The sequence below is a fragment of the Neovison vison genome, chromosome 1, assembly GCF_020171115.1.
Source record: "Neovison vison isolate M4711 chromosome 1, ASM_NN_V1, whole genome shotgun sequence".
Taxonomy (NCBI): Eukaryota; Metazoa; Chordata; class Mammalia; order Carnivora; family Mustelidae; genus Neogale; species Neogale vison.
In genome coordinates, this window is record NC_058091.1 from 246,900,995 (window position 1) to 246,922,106 (window position 21,112).

Genomic DNA, 21,112 nt, shown 5'->3' on the forward strand with positions numbered 1-21,112 from the left:
ACCTGAGCTGAAGGCAGTAGCTTAACCCACTGAGCCACCCAGGCACCCCAAGTGCACTATTTCAAAGCAGAGAGGAAATAACAAGTATTTGGGAAGACTACATCAGATATTTTAAAGGTTTGTAACTGGGTACCTGTGTCGGTAAGTGCTGTTCCTGAATACAAATTTAGAGAAATATTGGAACATTTCTGAGAAGCAGAGAGAAATGATTTTGGTAATAAGAATTTGTAATACGGGTGCCTGGGTGGCTCAGTGGGTTAAGCATTTGCCTTCAGCTTAGGTCATGATCCCAGGATCCTGGGATCAAGCCTCCTATCAGGCTCTTTGCTCAGTGGGGAGCCTGCTTCCCTTCCTCTCTCTCTGCCTGCCTCACTGCCTACTTGTGATCTCTGTCTGTCAAATAAGTAATAAATAAAATCTTTAAAAAAAAATCTGTAACAATTTAATCTGAGATCTTACTGTCTTTCCACGAGTGTCCGTTTTCTCAGACCAGAATGGTTTCCATCTGTATGTGGTGAAAAATGTATTAGAAAAGATAATCTGGTATTTGTTTTTGCTAGTGTAGAAGAGAGAGTAGGATGGCATGTGGGACCAAACCTAAGGTGAAGGTACAAGGGGAGCTGAGGAACTGTAGCTTTGAGTAGGAAGGACTTAGATAAAAAGGCAGAGGTTAAAGAGTGTAGTGCTTCTTATCCTTGTTTTGGAGTGCAGACCATGGACTTGGTGTTGTTTGTTCTAGGTTAAACCTTTGAGACATCCCTAGAATGGATGGATGGATGGAATCTAAGAAGTCCAAAAGAGATTTTTAAAGACTATGTGAAATTCCCATTCATTATATCAAGAGAACTTTGGTGGTATTAGAGCATATGCTCAGCTTCCACTAACCCCCACTGTGTAGTCTGATATTTGGTCCCTTGTAATTCCTTTAGAACGGACTTTGGTCAAAATGTGAGCCTAGACCAATCCCTTCATTAAATTGCAGACAGATCTCTGGGTTAACACTGAATAGACCACAGATCTCTGGGTTAACACTGATTAGACCTCCCACAGATAAATCTGTATTTACTCTTTTTTTTTTTATTAGTTGAGGGTTTATTGAGGGTTTACGTATATCAATCCATTTTATCCTCACAAACTTCATCTAAAGTAGGTACTATTTTTTAAAGTAGGTTCCATGCCCGACATGGGGCTGAAATTCATGACTCCAAGATCAAGACTTGCAGGCTCTACCCACAGAGCCAGCCAGGGGTCATAACGTAGGTGCTATATTTTATTCCCTTTTTATGATGAGGGAACTGAAGCACTGAGAGGTGAATTTACTCTTAAGGAGAATACTAAGTTGAAGAGGCTTGAGGTCCCTTGTTTTCCAAATGACTGTTTTAACAAGGGCAGTCCAAATACAGGTCTCTGTATTCACCTCAGTGCTCATCTATTCAGATTCTTGGTAAAGGCAACTTACCTAAATTGTCTCAAAGGGACTCACATTGTTGAAATGTGTAAATATAAGGGAGATATTTTCTCAAGAAACTGAGGCCGCTCTTACGTCACACAATTAGTCCAGCAATCACAAGTCAGTATCCTCCACTGTGTGAAGAGGCTTGGAATTATGTTGGGTCAGATTAGTTCAGAACCGTAGTTTAAAGTAGTTTTTAAACCTTGTCACAAACTAGCAACACCTAGGTAGGGGTGCTTGGGTGGCTCAGTCCTTAAGCATCTGCTGTTCGGCTCAGGTCCTGATCCCAGGGTCCTAGGATCCAGCCAGGCATTGGGCTCACTGCTGGGCTGGAAGCCTGCTTCTCCCTCTCCCACTCCCCCTGCTCGTGTTCCTCTCTCTCTCTGTCTCTCTCTCTGTCAAATAAAATATAAAACAAAACAAATACGTAGGTAGCTTTTGAGAAATACTAATTGCTAGATCCCACTCTCAGGTTCTGACTTAATGACCATAATTGATGTGGATTTGGGCCAAAACATGCTTTTTTCCCCCCTTAAGTAGTGACTGCATTTCCCAGCATATTCCAGATCTCAAGTCTTTACTTCATTCCAGGTACTATTAAAACCAGTGCTCTTTACTCCCATATTTCTGTTGGTTCGCTCTTTTTTGGTAAGATAGCCATTCTGAGTATGTCTGCCTAATTAGGATTTGGTTTTGCATAAAATATTTGCTTAGCCAGGCCTCTTTCTTTGCCATTAGAGAACAATCAAGTGCCCCTCCCTTTTTTAAACAGCAAAATCCCTTCTTAATTACTTAGTCCTTAGATACTTCCATTTGTTCATTCACCAAATACTCATTGAGCACCTGTTATATGCTGGGCATAAGTCGGTGCCAACTATATGCAGTAAATAACACAAACCTGTATTCCCCACTGGTGGGGGAGATAGACGAAAATATGGTGTCAGGTTGTGGTAAGAGAGTGATGAAGAAAAGGTAGGGTAAGGAGTCAAGCCTTTTTTTTTTTAAATTTTTTTATTTTTAAGATTTAACCATGTTTTGTTTTTCCCAGAATTTAATAAACTGCTTGCATTCAGAACCATAATTTTTCCTTTCGGGTACCAGGTAGTACTGGTGAATAATATCCTAGAGGTTGCCTTTTCTCTGAAAATAGCTATTAGAGTTTTCACTGTCTATTCACTTTTTTCAACATAGCAGAGCACAAAATAAAATGGTAAGGACAAGAAAGATTTTGAACATGTGCTTAAGTTTAGGTTGTGTGTAGTTACCATGGACATTATTTTTACTACTGCTATCGTATGATAGAGCTAATAGTTATTTTTATGTAATTTTTTTCATGAAACATTAATATACAGAAAAACCAAATATACACTAATGTAACCATAACTTTGGTCAAGAAACAAATTCTAGTAACCTAGAAGCCCCCTCCTCCTTGTGCCCTATCCTGATCATAATACTCTTCCTTAACATTTTTCTAACTACAACCTGATTTTTGTGAACATCATCTCCCTTTTTCTTTATAATTTTATCTGTCCTCTGCATCCCAGAGTAGTACAATTTAATTTTGCTTGTATTTGAGCCCTGTGTTATAATTCTGCTTCAGGGGCGCCTGGGTGGCTCAGTGGGTTAAGCCACTGCCTTCGGCTCAGGTCATGATCTCAGGGTCCTGGGATTGAGTCCCGCATCGGGCTCTCTGCTCGGCAGGGAGCCTGCTTCCTCCTCTCTCTCTCTCTCTGCCTGCCTTTCTGCCTACTTGTGATCTCTGTCTGTCAAATAAATAAATAAAATCTTTAAAAAAAATAAAATAATTGTGCTTCATATTTTGCTTTTTTCCCTCTCAACATTATGGTGGAGGTTCAGCCACTGAATCCAATGGTTTATTCATCCACTGAATGAATATACCATAATATTCTGTTATGGATGGACATTGGTGTTATTTTTAGTTCTTGGCTTATATGAACAGTGAACATTTTTGCTCATCTTTTCTAGTGTATATGGGTATTCCTCAGGACATAGTATCAAGGACTGGACTTGCTGTGAAAGGGTATGTTTCAGCTTTACTAGATTTTTCTACCAAAGCAGTTTCCTAGTTTTCACACAACCTGCAGTTTTGTGACAATTCTTGTTCCACATCCTCATGAATACATAAATGTGTTTCTTAAAGTTATTAATGAAAAAAAAATAGACATTAAAAAAAAATCTTCCTAGGGACGCCTGGGTGGCTCAGTCAGTTAAGCGTCTGCTTTTGGCTCAGGTCATGTTCTCAGAGTGCTACATGGATTCCCGCATTGAGCTCCCTGCTCAGCAGGAGTCTGCTTCCTGCTTTGCCCCTGCTGCTCTTTCTCTCTCGGACAAATAAAATCTTAAAAAAAAAAGTTCTTCACAGTTAAGTTCTACTTCAGAGAAATCACTTTTCAGAGGTAAAGTAATAAAAGAATGTAGGCAGGGACGCCTGGGTGGCTCAGTTGGTTAAGCGGCTGCCTTCGGCTCAGGTTATGATCCTGGCTTCCTGGAGTCCCATATCGGGCTCCTTGCTTGGCAGGGAGCCTGCTTCTCCCTCTGCCTGCCACTCTGTCTGCCTGTGCCTGCTCTCTCGCTCTCGCTCTCTCTCTGACAAATAAATAAATAAATAATCTAAAAAAAAAAAAAAATTAGGCAACATTTGAAGCACTGCACATGAATTACCTCATGTAATCTTGAGAATCCCAAAGCAATGGGCCCTTTACTATTCCCATTTTACAGATAAGGAAACTGAAGGTAAGAGATACTACAGAACTTCAAATAGTTTAAAGATTTATTTATTTGATAGAGATCACAAGTAGGCAGAGCAACACACTGCGGGGTGGGTGAGGGGGGGCGGAGAAGGCTCCCTGCTGAGCAGAGAGCTGGGTGTGAGCTCTTCCTACAATCATGACCTGAGCTGAAGGCAGAACCTTAACCCACTGAGCCACCCAGGCGCCCCTCAAATGGTTTAAATAGAAATGGCCTATTATAGACACAAATTGAGATGTTTGCCCTAAAGTCTAAGCTCCTGGTCATCATGCTTTAATTCCTTTCTCCTCTTTAAAATATTTATGTGGCCCTAGAAACTGATCCTTGAAGAATGTAAGGGCTCATTTTTGTAATCCTTGGCAGATTTTTGAGAAGATGTTTATACACACAAAAAAATGACGAAAATGGGTCATCGCAATTCCTGGTAATCTCTCCACAGTTAATTTCCAGAATGGCTGAACCACAACTTTCCTGGTAGGGTTTTTGACCCATATTCAAAAGAGAAATGGGCTAATATGTTGTAAACTTGCAAGTTTGGGCAAGTCCAATGACCAAAAGAAAACAAAACTATTATTTATATTTTTTTTTTCAAAGAAAATCCCATTATTTTCTCCCCCACCCCAAAGATTTTATTTATTTGACAGACAGAGATCACAAGGAGGTAGAGAGGCAGGCAGAAAGAGGAAGGAAAGCAGGCTCCCTGCCAAGCAGAGAGCCTGATGCGAGGCTTGATCCCAGAACCCTGGGATCATGACCTGAGCCGAAGGCAGAGGCTTTAACCCACTGAGCCACCAGGCGCCCCCAAAGCTATTATCAGCCATCATTACCAGTACGAGAAATATGTTGCTGCCTGAATTCTCCTTTACCTTTTCTCTAAAATACAGCACGACATTAGAAAACTGAATAACGTAATAATCATTAGTCACTTTGAATTATTGAGTGAGCTATGCAAACTGCCGTGAGAAATACTAAGATGTACCTAGATGTGGTATACAGACTTAAGAAAGCTTAAAATTCAGTAAAAAAAACATGCCTACGATGTCTACGAAGTAACTTTGAGACCAGTGCAGCCCATCAGCGCGCCAAAGGGACAGAAGTGAAAAACACGGTTCTACAACGAATGGACTCTAGAATTCCCCGTTTTCTCACAGTGAAAACTTAATTTGCAGGTGCCCGGCTATCCTGAAGAATGGTCTTTTTTTCTTACCAAGGGACCAGTAAATAAGTGGAAGTTGTCTTTATTCGCTCTGTTGGGAAACAGGCTAGTATGTAAAATGCAGTGCGAAATTGGGTCACTTGAGTCCAGGCGGCCCTAAATCCTTCGCGAATCAGCACTATCCGGGAGCTGGCTACAGGACCGGCGCCCAATCCCTGTTCAAGGCCACGAGACTTTAATTGCTGTGTGTGCCCCAATCTCAGTACGTCCGTAATGGACAGGGAAAGTACTTTCTGACGGTCTTCTTCCACAAGAGATTTATTTAAAAAAAAAAAAAACAAAACGCACCGAAGAGAGTGAACTTCCCCGTTCACGGAACGGTAGCAACGATTTCTGCACTTTCTCCAAGGGAAGGGTGCCGGCGTTGCAGAATAAGAGCTTGGCCCCAGGCTTGGCCACACCCTGAGTTTCCGGATTAGGGCACAAACCGAACCCTGCCCCCACAACGCTTACCCTTACCGTTCTGCCCCAACAAGCTATTTTTGCTCAGTCCCCTACAGTGCGCTTCCGGTCCCTGCACCGGAAGTTGGAACAGCTGAAACCGCAAATCCGAGGCGGGTCCCGTGACTGGTTCAGGTAAGATCTCGCGAAGTGCCTTCAAATCTCACGAAGAAGGGTCGGAAGAGGTCTAACTGCACCGCCCGAGTTTTTTACGTCACGGCGGAGACACGCCCTTGGGCGCTCGTTTGCGTGCTCGTCCTGCTGCGCATGCGCACTCGCCCTCCTTCCGCCCCCGTGCGGGCTTCCCTCTGGCCAGTCGCGCGTGGGCTGAGGCCCTGGGCGGGCGTTGCGAAGGCTTGTTTGTTTGAGCGCTGACCCCGGGGCGGTCCGGAGTTCTCTACCTCGGGGGTGGAGGGTGCAGACCCCCTACCTAAGGTGAATGTACTGTCTTGTGGACTCCTAAGGGCAGGTTGGGGAGCACGGGGGCGGGGGCCGCGGCCATGAACTCACCCGTGGACCCCGGCGCTAGGCAGGCGCTGAAGAAGAAGCCTCCCGAGCGGACCCCCGAGGTAAGACTGTCAGACCCTAGCGCGAGTCCCGCTGTCCAACGGACAGCATCTTCCTGTCGGTCCGAAACCTGTGGCGACTGTCCCCTTGCCAGAGACTCGCACCTGCTGCCGGTTTATGTGTTCTCTGCGTCCCTTCCTCTCACCCCCTCTCACCCAGGCCCTTCTCGCTGGTGTGATGACCGCTTTTCCTGCTCGAGGTGCAGTCTTCCCGCATACCCGTCTTTGCCGGTGACTTCCTAGTGTTTTTGATGAGAAGATAACAAAACAAAATCCTGTTTTCTCAGGGCAAAATGTGGGTCTCGGAGTGAGAGTGCCTCTAGGTTGATAGAAAAACGGAGTAGAAATTGCTAGTAGTCATATTATGAAAAAGTAGCTTTTCTTTAAAGGTCTTTGAAGTTGCCTAGGAAAGAAAGTTTTCAAAATCAGCTTAAGACTTTGCATCCAGTCAGATGCATTCTGGTGGTGGGTGATGCATATTTAAAGATCGGTTCTGGTGGTACTTTCTCACACTGTCAGCAGGAAATTCTTCAGTATTTTGTGCGTGGATCCAAAATTTGCTCTATTGGGTTAGCATCAGTGGCATCAGCTTAAATGATTTTCATTTGATCTCAAGGCTAATTTTCAGTCACGGGAACAGACACCTTGTTAACTTTGCATAGCCCTATAGGGTGCTTAGATTTGGGGGGAGGTTTTCCTTGATTTGGGGTAGTTCTGTAATAAGTGGTATATTTCTTAAACCAAAAAGCAATAACTGACAAGACGGTGAAGGGATTGTTAGATTGTCGTGTATATTGTTGCAATACATGAAATTAAATGTTTTGGTTAATGCTTAATCCACTTTTGAGGTTTTTTTCAGATTTATAGTGCTTTGCATAGTGGATCTCAGTAACTTGGGCTGACCTTTTGTGATATGACATTAGTCAAGGCGTAACTGTGGTTAAACAAAGTCAACTTTGTTTTGGGGATCCTGATCTTTAAGTGGAAAGAAGGCAAATTCTGTCACTTTCCAGAGTCCTCATTTTGAGACCTACATTTTTTATCCCATGTGTTTTAATTTCCCTGTGATGATTCTTAAAGTCATTGTGAGCTAATTGAAAGTCTTCACCTTCACAGGTGAATCTGCTGTAGTTTTTATATAATTAGAAACTATTACACAAGTCTTGAAATCTATAATGTAGTTTTTACTTTTAAATATGTATGATAGATTCACAGTTTAATAGGAAAATCTTACTTCTCTTTAATAGCATAATTAGCCACTTTGGAATGGCCTATTTTTGAGTCTTAGTAGATATTTCTCCTTTGTTTCTTGTTTCTTTCTTTTTCGTTTTAGAAGATTTTCAAAACTATTAAGAAAATTATGTTGGCAGATGTGTGCCGCGTTAAGTACTCATCTTGTTTTACTGGAACAGCAGCATTGTTTAAGGGAATGCTGACCAACTGCCCACAATATAGTCTAGAGTGCTGAGATCTAGCAGCATAACATGGTAACTGCTTGATTTATTGGCAGTGATATCCAGTGAGTATAGAATTTGTTTGCAGTACCCAAGTATGAGTAAAGAAGTGGTAACCTGAATCGAAGTGCTGATTTATTTGTGAGAATTTCATCAAATTACATTTCTCTTTTCAGGAGACCTTTATTCTTTTAGTGGACTCTTACAATTTTATTATATTTTCATTTAACACTTAACTGAAATCTTACAAATTCAAGGCACTGTTCTGTGCACTGGGATGTATCATTGAACAAAACAGGCGTGCCCTACTGGTGCTTGGCATTCTAATGGAAGGATCAAAGGGGGAGATGGGAAAGATAGAATCAAGTAAGTTAAATAATGTGATAATGGCTAATTTAAGAAAGAATAAGGGGATTGGAAACAGGGGCAAGGGCTGGGTTGCAACACTGGTAGAACAGTGTTGTGATTTCTGAGATGACTTTTGATTGAAGGCTTGTTGCATGTGATATAATTAGCTCTGGAGATACATGGGGCAAGCATTTGAAATAGAGGGAATAGTCATACACTTCCAAGATGAGGGTATGTCTGGTGCATTCGAGGAGTAGCAAGGAGCTGTTAAGTGACTGGAGAAGAGTAAACAAGGGTGAGATTTTTAAGAGATGAAGTCAGAGAGGCAGTAATAGTGTAGGAGGGAGTATATCATTAAGGTCTTTGTAAGTCATTGGAAATTCCTTAACTCTTATTTTGTGTGAAAGAGGGGGTCACCAGAAGATTTTGAAGCAGAGGAGTGATACTATCCTACTTAACTTTTTTAAAGCGCCCCCTGGTTGCTTGCTGGGTTGAGAATAGACTTTATGGGAGCAAGGGTAAAAAGAAGCAGGCACGTCAGTTGAAGGTTGTCACTTTGAAGTCGGGAAGAGCTGATTGTAACTTAGACTGAAGTGATAATATTGCAGGTGGTAAGAAGTTATCATTAAGGGAAATATTTTGAAGGGTTAGCCAACAGAATTTGGTAACGAATTAACCATGTGCTTTGGGGGAAGAAAAGTGTCGAGCAGGGTTTCAAGGTTTTTGGCCTGAAAATCAGTGTTGGAGTTATCAAAGAATTTCAGCTGACATCATAGTTTCAGCTGGCGTCAAAGAGATGGGGGAAAGCTGCTGTGGAGAAGTAGGTTTGGGGAAGGAAAATCAGGAATTCAGTTTTGAATATGGCAAGTTTTGAAATGTCTGTTAGAAATGGCAAGTAAGGAGTTGCGTATACAAATTTGTATTTCTGTAGAGAGGGCTGGGCTGGAGATATTTTATATTCTTTCTCTGGAAGGCAGTATTTCAAGTCATGAGACTAGATGAAACTACCAAGGTGGTGTGAGTGTATACAAAGAAGAGAAGAGGACCACAGACAGCTTCATGGCACACTTGATTACTACAGCATCGGGGGAGAAGAGCAGAGACCACCAAAAGAGAACGAGTGGGAGCAAACCGTGCAAGGAAAAGAAAAGCCAAATGAATTAAGTGTGTAATAGAAGAGGATAAAATACATTCAACTTCTTATTTCTTGAATGCTTAGTGGTTGTGAAGCATTATCAAAAAATAGACCAATAGGTTAAGAATCACTGTCTTATAATCTTGTAATGAGATATTTGCATTGTATAATGAGTATAGAAGTTTACTCTGTGTTTCTGGGACAAAACTAAGAGTCCCTTTATTTTGAACCATCTGTTGCTCTTACGTGAAACTGTCATCTCAAACTTAATCTGATTGAGCCAGACATGGAAATGTGTTGTACAGTATACAACTTAGAACTATGTTCTAACACGGTTTTTACGTTCTGGCTATTTCTCCGACTTCATAATTCCAGCTTTACAGCCCATTGTCTTTTCTGAGCTAGTTAGTTCTCTGATTACCCTTTCCACTTCGCAAAGATTTTTTTTAAGTGGCAAATTTTAGACTTGGGTACTCTGTGAAGCTCTTTATCAGTTGAAAGCTGTTAAGGTACTTGTTTTGAGTTCTAGCCAAATTAAAGATTCTACAGTCAAAATTAAGGTCTTGAATTTGGCCCTTCCTCAGCTCAGTCCATATGCAGCACTGTTCTTTGTCGATCACCTTTCTTTTTACCTCAGAGTGAGCTCCTTACCTCTCATTTCCATAGGTATTTAATATCATGCTTTGCATGTACTAAATAATGAATAAATGTGTTAAAACAAAATTTAGAATTCATTTTGTATGGTCCTCCTGTCAAAATATAATAGTTTCTATTGATGGAACTGTTGATTTTGTACCTCCTGGGAGACCTCATTCAGCAACTTGGCTTCACTTAATATTTATAGACTGACACTTGGTCCTTCTTACCCACCTTTCATGTGCTTTTGATCCATATATCAATTAAATTGTCCTCCAGGTTCTTTAATCACTAGTCCTAAATTGAAGCCTCAAAAAACAGAATATTTTGTTGCTCAGGCTAGAAATTCATGTTCCGACTCTGGATTCTCCCTGATAATCTTTTCTCTGTCCAACTGACCATTAAATTTTTTATGTCCTGAATCTCTGTCTACCTTTTTTTTCCTGTGCTCTGCTACCCTAGTTCATGCCCTTATATAGTTTTATCTTTGACTTTTGTACTTGAGTGATTTTATTTATTTTATACATCTCACCATTTTTCACTCTTGATGAGAATTGCCCACTGCCTAGATAAGTTACCGGTATAAGTTATCCAAATCATTTTTGCGAGTTAAAAGAGATGCCATTAGTATTTATGTCAAAATAACACATTAAAGAGGGGCTGTCTGAGGTAAATGAGTTGTATTGTTATCTCACCTATGTAATAACATTAATATGCCCTTTCATTTAATATGTCAGACACAAAATACAGTGTTTTTGTGGAAAGAAGTTGGATATGGTCCCTATTCAGTGAGTTAGGAGATGGTCAAGGAAACATTAGTAAATGTTAAGGTTATTAGTAGCAAAAGTATGGATGGGATACTTTGGACTGCAAGTGGGAAAAGGAGAAATTTTGATGAGTAGTTAATGGAATCTTAAACATGGTGAATAGTTGTGTGGACAACATCTAGAAGGGAAGTCATTCTGGGCAGAGAGCAAGAAGAGTGAAGGAGAAGTATATGTGTGGAACAGGAAGCCTCTCGGTGAGCATGCATTCCCAGTTGGGGTGATATCATCCCCAAAGGAATACACATTATTACTATTTTTTTAGAGATGTATTTATTTATTTATTTGAGAGAAAGTATATGTGCTCATGCAGAAGGAGCAGACTCCGCTCTGATTGGGGAGCCCCATATGACCCCGATATCATGACCTAAGCCAAAAATAAAGAGTTGGAAGCTTAACTGACCAACTGAGCCACCCACGTGCCCTACAAAAATTATTTTTAGGGGAGTAGTGAAAAAAATCTTAGACCTTGTTAATGGTTTGTAGCCTTAAAAAACTCAGTTGTGCCTGGCAGAATCTTATTTCTTAGTATTTAATTGAGGGTGGGGCAGCATTTCAGAAAAAATGTCTAAAAATGCTCTTTGGGAGGGATGTGATAATAAACTTTGCAAAATACTGTGTATGGTGTCTGGGGGTTAAATGGATATACTAGCTGGATATACTGGATATACTAGCAGGGTTGAATCATTTCAAGGATTTGAACCTGATTTTATGAATAAAGGAGAAACATTGGAAGGTTTAAAGCCTGAAAATAAGGTCAGATTTACAGATTTACTCTGTGGGTGTTGTTGAAGATACATTGGGGAGGAGATGGGGTGGTATAACATAAGCAAAAAGGCTTATAGGTAGGGTAAACATGTATTTTCTCTAAACCAGGATACATTTATGAATGAAAGAGATGATTATTAATGATTATATGAGGATCACAGGAAAACCAGGAGATAGGATCCTGGTTATAGGAAACAAAGTAGTTCAGGTGTGAGATAAGGCAGTTGCCTGTAGGATAATAAGATAGTGAGGAGTTAGAATTGGCCCAAGTGGTCACTGATTGGAATTGGGAGTATCTGCCTCCCACCAGGCTTTTTCATTCAAGTTTGAAATGGACTATAACACACACAACGGTGAAGTCCATACATCCTAACTAGATGGTCAGCTTAGTTTTTACAGTCATATTTAGTTATCACTCAAATCAGGGTATGAAATACTATCACCTCTCCAGAAACTCCCCCTTTGCCCTTCCCAATCAGTACCCTTTCCAAGAGGAAAAAAAAATATTTTCTTGAAGAGTTTTATTTATTTGACAGACAGAGACCACAAGTAGACAGGCAGGCAGAGAGAGAGAGGAGGAAGGAGGCTCCCCACTGAGTAGAGAGCCTGATGTGGGGCTCGATCCCAGGACCCTGAGATCATGACCTGAGCTGAAGGCAGAGGCTTTAACCCACTGAGCCACCCAGGTGCCCCGAAAAAAATTTTTTAAACCATAAATGTGTTTTGCCTACTTTTGAACTTCATTTGAGTGCAATCATACACTGTATATTCTTTGTAGCAACCAAGAGGACTTGTGTTTTTGTGTTTTACCTCTGGACTGGACTTAGAATCACCCCTCTTGGTGATTTCCTTGATCTCCATCTGCCTCTCCTTTTTATCCTAATTCACCCTTTGGCTACCCTTTTGAATTGTCTGCTCCACTCTGTCCAAACCTACTTTTGAGATAATTGCTTCTCAACTCCAGAAGCTGCATTTAAGGCCAACTATACACCCTGGCCCTTATGTTCCTCACAAGTTTCAGGTTAAGTCTGGCTTTCTGTCTTTTGCTTGTTGGAAACAGGTTTGGACTGGGTGCAAGCACAGAGCAGTTTAGATGATTTCTAGATTGTTGATTTGGGTAGCTGCCTGGTTAAGAGTGCATTATTAAGCAGAATTAGGGTGGGAAGAGATTAAATTTTGGAAGTGGTTTTAGACTCCATGCAGGGGATGCAGGTAATGATGTTCTCTAAGAAATTACAGCTTCAGGTTAAACCAGGCTGTGGGTCTGAGAGTCTGTACAGCATGTGGGTTATAAGCGAGGTCATGAGATTGATAGGAATGACAAGGGGAAAAAGCGATATGAGGATAGGACAGCCCTTTTGGGTGTTCCGCTATTAAAGGGATGGGACAAAGATAAGAAACCTGGAAAAGAGAGTGAAAAGAAATTGTTAAAGAGGTAGGATGAGAATAGAAGAGTGCTGCTACAGGAGGGCATTTCAGAGAGAAATCCCTAATCACTAATGTCGGATACTTTTGAGAGTTCAAGAAGAGGGAGGACTGATAAATTCTTTGGATTGTGTCTGTTAGGATGATTTCACTAGACTAATGAATAAAGATCCTGATTGCGGTGGGTTGAAGAGAGAATAAGGCTTAAGAAAGCAAAGGCAACAAGTACTTTTTGTGAATCTGTATAGAGAGGTAAAGTCCTCCATGATCTTCTGCCTGGCACTCTAGCCTCATCATCCCCCACCTCCAAAGACGTGCATTTTAACTACTTAAAATATTGAAACACCTTATTTCTCCTTCTAAGCTATCTCTCTCAATGTAGGGAACTTTAAAAAAAAAAAATGTCTATGCCCACCCTTTGTTTCTTGGGTTAGAACCTTTTGGAATGGAGTGTTAAGCATTAGTACTTATAGAGGGCTTTTTAGATAGTTCTGATACACAGACAGAGGTGAGAAGCATTGTCCATTGTGTCAAATTCTCCTCTCCCTATGCTTTATACAGGTTGGGAAAATATGGTTATAGCAGTATTTATAGCCTTGGGTTTTGCGCTTGGGCAAGACTACTTCAAACTAATGTAGGCTCCAGCACTGAGACTTTGAATGATCCTGGGCAAGCTGCCTAATATCTCTAAGACCAAATATCATTTGGGGATTATTGTGTGGAATAAATATTTAGCAAGCGCCTGTCATAATAAACACTCAATAAGTGGTTGCATATATGTTAGCTTGCCATTTCCTTTGACTGGAAAGCCATCCTCTAACTTGGCAAGTTGAGTCTCCTCACTGAAGTGTCATCTCCAGTGCTCACCTGCAAATTGCAGATTTCCTTACTTTTCCACTTCTCAGTGTTCCCAGGAGACTTCATACCTTCCTTCACCACAGTAACTGCTGTGTTATGATTACTTGCATGTTTGTGTATGTGGCTGGAATATGAACTCCTTGAAGACAAAGTATTCTAATGTCCAGTGCATAGGATGCAGTACTTGGAACCCATAGGTATACACATATTTATAAATGACTTTAAGAAGAAAAGGAAGGTGAAAAATATTGTTTCCCTCCTCTTCTAGTGGTGGTTTCTCTATTGGTGTAATATTTGAAGTGCTAGGATGAAAAGACTGATGAAGTTTGACAAAAAGGGCCAAATTTGCTATTAATAATACTCTCTAAATAAAATATGAATAAAGTACAGTTGCCATAGAGACTATTTTACCTGGTAGTTCTTTATAAATAATACAGATAGAAGAAACGTAGTCATACCGTGAAACCAACTCCTTTTTTGTACGGTTTTTAAAATACATTTACGGAAAACACATGTGTAGGAGAGACATCGGAGAGAAATGCAGATAAATACTGGTGTTAATTTCTTTTCTTTCTTTCTTTTTTTTTTTAAAGATTTTATTTATTTATTTGTCATAGAGAGAGAAGCGAGAGCAAGCATAGGCAGACAGAGTGGCAGGCAGAGGCAGAGGGAGAAACAGGCTCCCTGCCAAGCAAGGAGCCCGATGTGGGACTCGATCCCAGGACGCTGGGATCATGACGGGAGCCGAAGGCAGCCGCTCAACCAACTGAGCCACCCAGGCATCCCTCGGTGTTAATTTCTCATGTGATTTTAACTAGATGACTTAAAACTTTTCCTGGGCAAAAATTACATCCTTAGCTAGGTGCTAATATAATTACCTTTTTACAGTCAGAAAAAGGTATTAAAAAATAGCTTATTTTTGTTGTGAAAAGTTGAAGAGGGAGCTAGGACTGTAAGAATGTAAGATGTTTTCTTATAGTCCTTAATCTATTTCAGAATTTAGAATTATCCTTAAATGTAGACTTGTAGAGGTTTTTTCTCAATTGGCGAAAGCACACCATTGTCCTTGGAATCATTTTTGAGTGAGTCACTGTGCACATCCCTAAGGGTGGCAGAACAAAGATTCTCTTGTGCTTTTCTACAGCAGATGCACATTCAGAGGGTTTTTGGAAAGTAAAAGAACTTATTTATGCTTGTGGGGCCCTGTGGCCTTCATTTGTAAACTCAACTGGATAGAGAATATAGATCTGGATGGGGCCCTCATTAGGCAGAATCTCTTCTAGGCACCTCATTTTACATGTATTAAAGATTTCCTCCTTGAGAAGAAAACTGTAGCCAGTCAGGAGTTTGGGCACTGTAAAATTTTGTTTTAAAGAGAGTGAGGAGACACATAGATCAATGGAACAGAATAGAGAGCCCAGAAATAGACCCTCAACTCTATGGTCAACTAATCTTCGACAAAGCAGGAAAGAATGTCCAATGGAAAAAAGACAGTCTCTTCAATAAATGGTGATGGGAAAATTGGACAGTCACATGCAGAAAAATGAAATTGAGCCATTTCCTTACACCACACATGAAAATAGACTCAACATGGATGAAGGACCTGAATGTGAGAAAGGAATCCATCAAAATCCTTGAGGAGAACACAGGCAGCAACCTCTTCGACCTCAGCTGCAGCAACATCTTCCTAGGAACATCGCCAAAGTCAAGGGAAGTAAGGGCAAAAATGAACTATTGGGATTTTATCAAGATCAAAAGCTTTTGCACAGCAAAGGAAACAGTTAACAAAACCAAAAGACAGGGCACCTGGGTGGCTCAGTGGGTTAAAGCCTCTGCCTTCGGCTCAGGTCATGATGCCAGGGTCCTGGGATTGAGTCCCGCATCGGGCTCTCTGCTCAGCAGAGAGCCTGCTTCCCTTCCTCTCCTTCTGCCTGCCTCTCTGCCTACCTGTGACCTCTGTCAAATAAATAAATAAAAATTAAAAAAAAAAACCCAAAAACAAAAACAAAAGACAACTGACAGAATGGGAGAAGATATTTGTAAATGACATAACAGATAAAGGGCTAGTGTCCAAAATCTATAAAGAGCTTAGCAAACTTAACACCCAAAGAACAAATAATCCAATCAAGAAATGGGCAGAAGACATGAACAGACATTTCTGCAAAGAAGACATCCAGATGGCCAACAGACACATGAAAAAGTGCTCCATATCACTCGGCATCAGGGAAATACAAATCAAAACCATAATGAGATATCACCTCACACCAGTCAGAATGGCTAAAATTAACAAGTCAGGAAATGACAGATGCTGGCGAGGATGCGGAGAAAGGGGAACCCTCCTACACTGTTGGTGGGAATGCAGGCTGGTGCAACCACTCTGGAAAACAGCATGGAGGTTCGTCAAAATGTTGAAAATAGAACTACCCTATGACCCAGCAATTGCACTACTGGGTATTTACCCTAAAGATACAAACGTAGTGATCCGAAGGGGCACGTGCACCCAAATGTTTATAGCAGCAATGTCCACAATAGCCAAACTATGGAAAGAACCTAAATGTCCATCAACAGATGAATGGATCAAGAGGAGGTGGTATATATACACAATGGAATACTATGCAGCCATCAAAAGAAATGAAATCTTGCCATTTGCTATGACATGGATGGAACTAGAGGGTATCATGCTTAGTGAAATAAGTCAAGCGGAGAAAGACAACTATCATATGATCTCCCTGATATGAGGAAGTGGAGATGCAACAGGGGGGGTTAAGGGGGTAGGAGAATAATAAATGAAACAAGATGGGATTGGGAGGGAGACAAACCGTAAGTGACTCTTAATCTCACAAAACAAACTGAGGGTTGCTGGGGGGAGGGGCGTTGGGGGAAGGGGGGTGGGGTTATGGACATTGGGGAGGGTATGTGCTGTGGTGAGTGCTGTGAAGTGTGTAAACCTGTTGATTCACATACCTGTACCCCTGGGGATAAAAATATATGTTTATTAAAAATAAAAAATTATAAAAATAAAAATTAAAAAAAAATAAAGAGAGTGAGGAACTTACCTGAGAGCATTGGACAAAAGTGAGGAGCAGCCAGGCATGATGAGCTTGACTATGTGACAAAGTCCTCTTCTTTGGAAGAGGTGGAGTGATTATGAGCTCTGTGACATTATGGTTATTATTTGACTTGACCCTGGACTTGTTAAACTGAGGTCTTGCTGTAAATAAAAAGGGAATGAACTGCTTTACTGAGAATATTAGATTATGTCGGCCTAACCGGCCTGTTTGTTTTTTCTCCACTATTAGACACTCTCCACTACTTTGCTATAAACTAAACCTTTGACAGCTGGAGGGCTTTAGGCTTTGTCATGTGGCAGAGATAGTGGGGCTTATTGGACAGAACACTTAGTACGTAGCTAAAGTAGCAACACTGCCAACATGTATTTGTGAACATATATATAGCGCTTCTAGAAATATTGTAGCTGGCGAGGTCAAGAGCTGGTGATAAGAGTTGCATACAGATAAAGGAACTGAACTCATGAGAGGTAAAATGTCTTGCTCAGGGGTCACATGATTCATCAGTAACTTCCTCAGTCTATTAGCACCCCACTGCCTTCTCTATAGCAGAACAGTGAACTTTAGGTTATGTTTTAAGCTTTGAACTTTTGTCATCTTTATAGATGCCTAATGCTTTCCTGAATAAATTTGCCTTGTTTTATCTTGCCTGTGCCATATGCAGAACTTAAAGGTGCTATGTAAATATAATGGAAGGGGTCAATGTAATGGAGGTACAGAATTCTCAAGTTTTATGTAAGACGGAAACAGGTGTGCTTGATATCTGTGTCAGTGATTTCTTACACCATTCTGTTTTTATAACTTAAACTTTTGTTTTCCAAGGGTGGTAGTATATTCCATTTTGGGTTTTTAAAAGCATTCAACTAATAGGAAAAGGCTTTTTTTTTTTTTTTTTTAAACAAAAGAGTTTGTGTCAAAAGTGCCAACTGGAGTTTGAAGTATTTATGAGCTGCTTAAATGAGGCAGAGTTCAATATGTACTTTTTTTTGAGGAAGAGTGCCTAATTATATTTGTATGGTAAGTATTTTTAAGTACTTTTTTTTTTTTAAAGATTTTATTTATTTATTTGACAGAGAAAGATCACAAGTAGGCAGAGAGAGAGAGGGAAGCAGGCTCCCCACTGAGCAGAGATCCCAATGTGGGACTCGATCCCAGGACCCTGAGATCATGACCTGAGCCGAAGGCAGCGGCTTAACCCACTGAGCCACCCAGGTGCCCCTAAGTACTTTTTTTTTAAGTGTCAAGGGTAAAAGATTAAAGTTCTTTCTATATGGAAGGAGATAGGCAAATACACAGATAGTTTAAAATATTGCCTGGTTAAGTACTGTGATAGCTGTAAAATGAGGCCTTAGGAGTTCATAGGAGGACTTGGAGAGAGAAGAGTAAAGAGTAGGCAGGTGTCGTTCATGCTATTTTAGAAAAGGGAATCCTGACTTCAGCATAGATTAGAATTTATAAATGTTAGGTTAAGAAGGGATATTATGTATTTACCGAAAAAGGAACAGTATTTGTCAAGGCCACAAGATGTGCTTGGCACAAACATGCAAGTTCCCTGGGTAGGTAGGTAGTACAAGATAGGACACTGGAGGCATGGCCAGGATCCAGATCATAAAGGACTGGTTTCTCTTTGTTAAGAAGTTTGTATTTGCTTTTTGGAAAGGTAACTCTGACAGGACTATGAAGAATGAATTACAGGGTGTCAGACTTAAATGCAAGAAGGCTGATTTACCCAGTGAGAAATAATAAATTCCCCAATTGTTCCAGATGGGATGGTGAACAGAGATATTTATGAAATAGAATTGACAAATTTCTGTCCAGAATCATTGAACAAGAGTGTATCACGTAAATCAGGGAACCTCGGAGGAAGACACAGCCAATGGTATAAATATTGAGTTTAGCTTTGCATTTATTGCACTTGAGATGCTGATGGATTGCTCAGCTGTTAAGTGTTCATTATGCTGTGGAATGTTTACATTGTAAGTTTTGCTAGAGAGCTCTGGGCTAGAAATAGAAATACGGGTGTCATGAACTTGTATATGGTAGTTCAAACTATGAATGTGGAGGATTTTACTGGTGATAGAGTGTCTCTAGTGAAGAAATGATGGATGTCACAGTTATGGGAACATAAGTAAACATTCAAAGGTCTAATAAGGCAAAACCTGTGAAGGAGACTCAGGAGCACCTGGGGCAGAAAGGTAGTAATAGCAATAAGAACGGCCAAGATTCATATGCTGTGGTTCTTACTGGGATGCCTGTCACTGTTTAAAAAAAAAAAAAAAAAGAAGAGAAGAAAAAAAAAAAGAAAAACCTTTATACACATTTAATCTTCCAAAACACCCAGAAAGAAGGTGTTATCCACGTTTTACATACAGGGAAATCGAATCATAGACTAACTTGTCGAAGTTCACACTACTAGGAAACTGCCAAGTCAAGATTCAAACTTAGGTGTTCTAATTTCCCAGTATGTGCTTGTAGGTTATTAAATGTTTTCCATCAGGGCAGGAACCCAGAGGGAACCATATTACAGAAGGGATCGGAAGAAAAGAGTTTTAGGGAGGAGTGAATGAGTGATGAATGTGTCAGCAATGCTATTAAAGAAAATTATGGAGAGAGGTAAGGATTGAAAAGTGCATGTGACACTTAGAATTAGCTTATCTTGGGTGACTGCATGATACATAGTGGGATCAGAAAGGTGAACTTCAGCCTAAACTTTGAACTTAGAAGTAATTAGATGCTTGATCTTTTGATACCTTATTTCAGAGGTTAATTGTTGGTGTTCTAATTTTAAGCATAATGTTTGGGATTTTCATTTTTTAAAATTTCAGGCTATAACTTTTTAATGTTAGAGTTATTAATAAAATTTAACGTTCAGGTAATTGGTTAGGCAACATATTTTAATCTACAAATAAAAAGTTCTAGTTTGCTTTAAGAAATGTATACCCGGGAGCGCCTGGGTGGCTCATTGATTTGGGGCCTTTGCCTTCCGCTCAGGTCATGATCCCAGGGTCCTGGGATCGAGCCCTGCATTGGGCTTTCTGCTCGGCAGGGAGCCTGCTTCCCTTCCTCTCTCTCTGCTTGCCTCTCTGCCTATTTGTGATTTCTGTCAAATAAATAAAATCTTTAAAAAAAAAAAAAAGAAATGTATATCCAAATGTGTAGACTAAATTCTAATTTAGACTAAATTTCTAATTCTAAAAGACTAAATTCTAATATACTCATGGAATGAGGTCATCTTTTCCAGAAAACATTCCTGGATGCAGTGTGTCATAGACACAGGTTTGCGTATGGTGATAATTGGGGATGCATAGGAAAAGGTAATGAAAAAAGAACGCAGATCATTAAATGAGACTTGAAGTTTAGGGAAAACTAGAAATGTCTGTCACCATGTGGAATAAACAGGAAAGAGTCATGTTTTCTCCCCACACCCATCTTTCTATTTTGAGAAATTCAAAACTACAGAAACATGGGAAGAATAGTATCCCCCTTTTTTGGTCCTGTATTATATACTCTTCACCCTGAGCAATATTTTGCCATATTTATCTTAGGTCCTCCTCTCTTGCATATACTTTATTTTGCTAAACCATTTGAAAGTAAACTGCAGACCTGGTAACAGTTCACCCCTCACAGTATGTTTAAGATGTCTCTTATATTTTACAGTCTAGGATCCAGTCAGGGAACATTGCATTTGATTGTTGGGTTTCTTTAGCCTTCTTTATTTTTAAAGTTTTATTCAAGTAATCTGTACACCCGATGTGGCACTTGAACTCACAACCCCGAGATCAAGAGTTACATGCTATTCTGACTAAGGCAGCCAGGTACCCCCTAGTTGTCTTTAATAGAGAACAGTTCTCCTGCCTTTTTCTTTCTTTCATAAACATGACTTACAGAAGAATCTGGCCAGTTGTCTTGTAGAATGTTTCATAATTTGGTTTCATGGTGAGAGTTAGGTGAAATTATTTTTCATGATGAGATTTAGGTGAAATTATTTTCTTGAATTGTGTTTTTTTAAGCTTATTTATTCTTAAGTAATCTCTACACCCAACCTGGGGGTTGAACTCACAACCTGGGATTGAGTCGTATGTCTTCTGACTGAGCCAGCCAGGCTCTCCATGATGTTCTGGACTTTGAATATTGTCACATCAGAGGACACA

The 21,112-nt window shown here is 40.3% G+C and overlaps 1 protein-coding gene across 11 annotated transcripts in view; it reads left to right on the forward strand.

The window, feature by feature from the left end:
• The first annotated feature begins 6,186 nt into the window (after positions 1-6,186).
• RAPGEF6 (Rap guanine nucleotide exchange factor 6) overlaps positions 6,187-21,112 on the forward strand; it is a 193,712-nt gene continuing 178,786 nt past the window's right edge. For 10 of the 11 annotated variants that reach the window (XM_044228140.1, XM_044228206.1, XM_044228180.1 and 7 more), the window contains exon 1: positions 6,187-6,448. In XM_044228140.1, coding sequence (XP_044084075.1) covers positions 6,380-6,448 — 69 coding nt within the window. In that variant the 5' untranslated portion in view covers positions 6,187-6,379. The remainder of the gene's footprint in view (positions 6,449-21,112) is intronic. The other variant, XM_044228173.1, reaches the window with a different exon arrangement.